The sequence below is a fragment of the Mastomys coucha genome, unplaced genomic scaffold (assembly GCF_008632895.1).
Source record: "Mastomys coucha isolate ucsf_1 unplaced genomic scaffold, UCSF_Mcou_1 pScaffold6, whole genome shotgun sequence".
Lineage (NCBI taxonomy): Eukaryota > Metazoa > Chordata > Mammalia > Rodentia > Muridae > Mastomys > Mastomys coucha.
The window spans coordinates 21,712,579-21,718,283 of record NW_022196912.1 but is presented as its reverse complement, the minus strand read 5'-3'; the positions used below and the strand labels follow the sequence as shown (position 1 = coordinate 21,718,283).

Sequence of the window (5,705 nt, the reverse complement as noted above, 5' to 3'; positions counted from 1 at the left end):
GAGACAGGTCTCTCTGTATAGCCCTGGCTGACCTGGAACTCACTCTATAGACCAGGCTGGCCTCGAACTCAGAGATCCTCCTGTCTCTGCCTCCCAAGTGCTGGGATTAAAGGCATGCGCCACCACTGCCCACATTTTGTTTGTTTTTGTTGTTTTCTGGTTTTGTTTTTTATTTTGTGGTGCTGGCCTAGGACTCAAGGCTTCCAGTTTGTTAGTCAAGTGCTCCACCAGTGAACTATATTACCAACCCTTTCTTGTTTTGAAATTGCAAGTTCATCTGCTCTTACCTGATCACCTCAACTGTGCCCCTTACCTCTGAGTCTTTCCTCAAATTACATATCATCTGCTCCAAAGGTAGACTTAACAGGGGCCCTATGCTAGCTTTTTCTCAAGCTTCTGTATGTCGATATTTTACCTGAATGTAGGCCTGTACCTTTGGAGGGCATAGGATCCCCTGGAACTAGAGTTACAGTTTAGTAACAGTTGAGTCTTTATATGGATGCTAGGAATCAACCCCAGGTCCTCTGCTTGAGCAGTAAGTGCTAAAGAAGCACTGAGCCATCTCTCCATCCCCCATCTGTGCTAGTACTATATATATAATATAATTTTTTAAATTTTCCTTTTGTTTTCCATACTAACTAAAGAGAAGTGATAACCATTCCTTGGTATTGACTAAGCATGTTTATGACTCTTAACAACTTGAAGTGTATTTGTTCAGTGTGTGAACTATGAATCCCTTCATTTCAAGTCAGATATTTCACCCAGCAGGTACTAGAAAAAAGCAGATTTCAGTATATAAGTAACCTGTAACATATCTCCCAATAGCTGCTACAAATTTTTAAAATAATGTCTCTTTTTCTATTTGTTCTAGGTTTTTAGAACTTCAGCTGTCAAAATGGGCAGAATCTTTCTTGATCATATCGGTGGTACCCGTCTGTTTTCTTGTGCAAACTGTGATACAATCCTGACCAATCGCTCAGAACTCATCTCTACTCGGTTCACAGGCGCCACTGGTAGAGCATTTCTTTTTAACAAGGTTGGTGGAAAAAACTTTATTCCTACATGTCTTCAGTGGCTGTATTCAACAGCAACACTAGTCTATTCCCTTAAGAATTACAGATGGCAGAAAATATCATTGGTGGTCAAACCCTACAGAAGTGATTGCTTATTATCTTGTCTCTGATTGGGATTTCAGGGATACATTATAAAACATGATTTTATTTTATTTATTTTTATAAAGCCTAAAATGTTTTTTTTTTAATTTTTAAAAGAGATTTATTTATTATATGTAAGTACACTGCAGCTGTCTTCAGACACACTAGAAGAGGGCATCAGATCTCATTACAGATGGTTGTGAAGCTACCATGTGGTTGCTGGGATTTGAACTCAGGACCTGCGAAAGAGCAGTCAGTGCTCTTAACTGCTGAGCCATCTCTCCAGCCCCTAAAATATATATTTATTAAGCCTTTTTATAATGTACTAGAAGAAGAGAGGCAGGGTGTAGCAACTTCGGTCTATAATCTGAGTGCTTGGAAAACTGAGGCAGGAAAGATGGCTACAAACTGGAGACCAGGAGACCAGTGTGGAAGAAACAGTAAGTTGTAGGCCAGTTGGTCCAGCTTCAGTTACACAGTGAGACTGTCTCAAAATAGCAATTCAAAAGGATAGATCTCTGCTTCTTTGGGAATTGTTGAATTTAAAAACTTTAGTGACTTCACAGAATTTGAAAACAGGCTAAGACAGCCATTTTCTCTCCTTGCATGTTACTGATTTATCCATGGAGACAGCTGTTGTGCTTATTTGTTGAACATGAATTTAGCAGGCTTCTCTTGCTTATAATTCATGCTTGCCAGTCAGCTTTCTGGTCTACCAAAAGGAAACTTTGGTATCATTTTTTTAATCATTTGGCTTCTTTGGTCTACCAAAAGGAAACTATTTACAGATTTGCAGATACACATCTATATCTGCTTGGCCCTGAAATAAAAAATTTTTGATTGGTTGATGCAATTATGCACCCTGAACTTAGCACAGTTTAACTTCCAATTCTTCTAGGCTAAGACACAGACCTAGTCTTTTTCCCCACCTTGAGACAGGTTTCTTTGTGTAGCCCTGCCTGTTCTAGAACTTGCTCTGTAGACCAGGCTGGCCTCGAACTCACAGAGATCTGTTTGCCTCTGCCTTCCAAGTGCTGGGATTAAAGGAATGGGCCAGCACCACCCAGCCAGATCTTGTTTTAAATGGCTGTTTTTAGAAGGTCAGATAAATTTTTCACTAGTAGACATTCCTCTGTTCTGAATAAAGAAGCTTCTCAGAGAATCAATACTGTGTTTCCTGACATTTTACAGAGGAGTCGACACTGTGGCAGAGCAGCTGCCTGTTAACTGTATCGGTCAACCTTGCTCCTTTGTTTATTAATAGTCTCTAATTTTCATGTTACAGTGCCAAAAGTTAAATAGTTGGAATTAAGACCATGTAGTGAAGTCACATTTATTAACTATTGATCTTTTAGAAGAAAATAAAGCATAGAGGATTTCTTGGGCATTTAGAATGGTTGGAAATTCTCCACAGGTTATTTTAGAATCCAATTCCTGTTTTCATTATCTTTGAATTTACTAGGAAACTAATGTATTGTATGATTTGTGGTAGGCTTAGCCTGTCCCACCCTGCTTATTTATATAAAATGTTTTCAGAAACACATGACACTGTGGAACACTGGTGCTCCAACAGGTCCCTTTTTTTTTTTTTTTTTTTGGCTTTTCAAGACAGGGTTTCAGGGTTTCTCTGTATAGTCCTCCTCTCCTCCTCACTCTGTAGACCAGGCTGGCCTCAAACTCAGAAATCTGCCTGTCTCTGCCTCCCAAGTGCTCTGCCACCACTGCCCAGCTTTGCAACAGGTTCTTTGATTATCTTATTTATCCTCATCACTACAGAGTTATTTTAAGAATTAGACCCAAACTTACATCTCATGGCTTCAACTTCAGACCTTTTTCTTTTCTACAACCAGAAATATAACTATCTTACATAGATGGTAAAACATGAGCTTGTTCAGTACTACATAAAGATTGCATTAGATTGGGGCCTAGAATGCTGGTTCAGCAGTTAAGAGCATTTATGAATACATAATTGATATATTCATATTTGATGTGCGTGTCTTACGGTAGGGTTTAAGACCAGAGTTTCCTGTAATTCAGGCTGGCTTGAAATTGACCTATGTGAATGAGGTTGGCCTTGAACCCCTTTCTTCCTGTCTTTACCTCCCAAATACTAGGATTATAAGCCTAGTGGTACAGTTCTAGTTATCCCATCCTCTCTTAAAACTAGGTCCGGGTAGCGATCATGAGTATAACTAAAGTAGCAATTTCGTCCACTGAATTTCGTTGGTAGTTTGTTGTTTTTGAGGCAGGATCTCACTGTAGTAAGGCTGCTCTCACCTCAGATTCAGGAGGACCTGCCTTGGCCTTCCACACTGGGATCATGGGTATGCTCAGCTATGTAATACTTAATTGCTCATACATTTACTCATTGTCACAGTTATCAGCTAACTTCAATGACTTTACCAGAGATTGTTTCTGTGTGTATGTGCTCTTTATTTAGGTAGTTAACTTGCAGTACAGTGAAGTTCAAGATCGGGTCATGCTCACTGGACGCCACATGGTTCGAGATGTGAGCTGCAAAAACTGCAATAGCAAACTGGGATGGATCTATGAGTTTGCTACTGAAGACAGCCAGCGCTATAAGGAAGGCCGTGTGATCCTGGAGCGTGCACTCGTTCGAGAGAGTGAAGGTTTTGAAGAGCATGTACCATCTGATAACTCTTGAAGAAAAAAGATAATCCATCTTTTCCCAGGTCTCCTTCACTGAAAACAAAATCTCCTTACATACACTGTCATCTTAGCATCAGAGTCGGATTCGTGCACTGCGGAACAAGAGGTTGTGAGAATCTAAGACGGAACCTTTTTTCTTTCTCTTTTTTTTTTTTTTAATTTTGTATTTTCCATCCAACAGCAGTTTGTAGAGAGAATTTTATGCATATGCTATTAATTAATTTTTTCCCCGTGTTTACATCTTGAGGCAGAAGAGTTTGCAGCTACATGGTGGGCTATGTGAGGGAAAAAAATTGGGGTCCTCAGAATGAAAAGAAGTGTTTTGTGTACATTTTGAGTGGAGAATATGTCAAGAGCATGGTTTTCAAATTTATTTGGGCTTCATTTAAAATTTTCTTTTTAACCCAGTTATTTCACTTAATTTGCTAGCTTCAAGAAGAGATCCGAATCTGTGCCCAGCGCTGGAGGCTCAGGGTCAGCATGGCTTGTGCTGGCCAGGGTGCCATATTCTTGTTGGAGAGGAACCGTAGCACCAGAGCCCATCCTCCCTTGTCAGTCTGACCCCAGATGTCACCACCCCCAGTTCCTTGTCACCACTCACTTGGTGTTGATTGGAAACTTTCTGAAATGGGGCAGAACTGCTTGGTTGTCTTTTCCCATGTAACTTAAGCATAGTAATATAAATAAAGTGGTAGTTGGATGTTTTGGTCCTGTGTTACTTTTAAAAATACCTAATAAGAGAGCAAAAGTTTGATAAGTGATTTTCTTAGTAGTTAAGGTGATTCTTCTCAGTCTTAAGCTATATTGACTATGTATAAGGTATTTGTGTAGATGAAAGCATACTGTTTAAACAGTATTGTTTAGAAAACAGTTGAGCAGAATATCAGTGTGCATTCTTACATCGTTAATCTGTGTCTATTCTAAAAAGTGGGGAAATGAAGCAACTTATCTAAGATTACTGCGTCACAAAGTGTTTCAGCCTTCCCCCACATTTGTGAATTGATTTTGACAAGTCTGTGGCGCTAACCATTTCATCAAAGGACTGGGTCTCTGCTTGGATCATTATTTCACATCTTTCCTTAGAAGTTCAGCTATTGCATTTGAGCTGGACCTGATACCACCCCCTACTGGAAAGAGGCCAGATTTGACTCAACTTCCGCCATAAATATATGACATTACCAAGTATTAGAATACGCTTCTTCATCCAAACTATTTGTAGGCAAACTGATACTCGCTTTTGGTGAGTTAGACAAGGCAGTGAAATCAGCAAATGAATAGATGGGTGTTTGTAGGCTCAGTTTCCAAGTCGTCTTTGAAGGAAATTTGCCTGTGTGGAACAAGTGAAACATTGTCATTGACATTAAAAGTAATTTCTGATTACAGTAAAGCTTATTATACTTAGCTCTGCACTCTTAGTTAATGGCATGGTAGTCCTGAGCAGGGATAGTATAATACTGCATTTCCAGTGAGTGAACACAACTCTGTCGTCAACTTGAATGAAACTTCAAGACTTAAGATAATATTTATTTCCACTGATTTCTGTGCTGGCCTGTGGTGCGGATTTCTAGTCGCATGCCTTATCTACAGCACCATGTACATTACTGTCAAAATAAAGTATATTTTGTCTTGCATTGGTAAAGAACTGCTACTTATTTTTCACTGATCTATTTAGTGGTTATCTTTGTTATTTTTAATGTCTAAAAGCTTAATTTTTATTTGTTTTGAGATGGGTGTCTCGCTGTGTAGTCCTGGCTGACTGGGAACTAACTTGCTATTTAACAGCAGGCTGGCCTGAACCCAGAGATCTCTGCCTGTCTCCCATCTACTGAGATTTTAAGTTTGCACCACCACACCCAACTAACACCCTACTTTTGAATAGTT

At 39.5% G+C, this 5,705-nt stretch overlaps 1 protein-coding gene across 7 annotated transcripts in view; it reads left to right on the top strand.

Moving 5' to 3' along the window:
* Window positions 1-5,456, top strand: part of Ypel5 (yippee like 5) — a 16,978-nt gene extending 11,522 nt beyond the window's left edge. For all 7 annotated transcript variants that reach the window (XM_031356207.1, XM_031356212.1, XM_031356209.1 and 4 more), the window contains 2 exons: window positions 872-1,036; window positions 3,595-5,456. In XM_031356207.1, coding sequence (XP_031212067.1) covers window positions 896-1,036; window positions 3,595-3,819 — 366 coding nt within the window. In that variant the 5' untranslated portion in view covers window positions 872-895 and the 3' untranslated portion in view covers window positions 3,820-5,456. The remainder of the gene's footprint in view (window positions 1-871; window positions 1,037-3,594) is intronic.
* The last annotated feature ends 249 nt before the right edge of the window (window positions 5,457-5,705 follow it).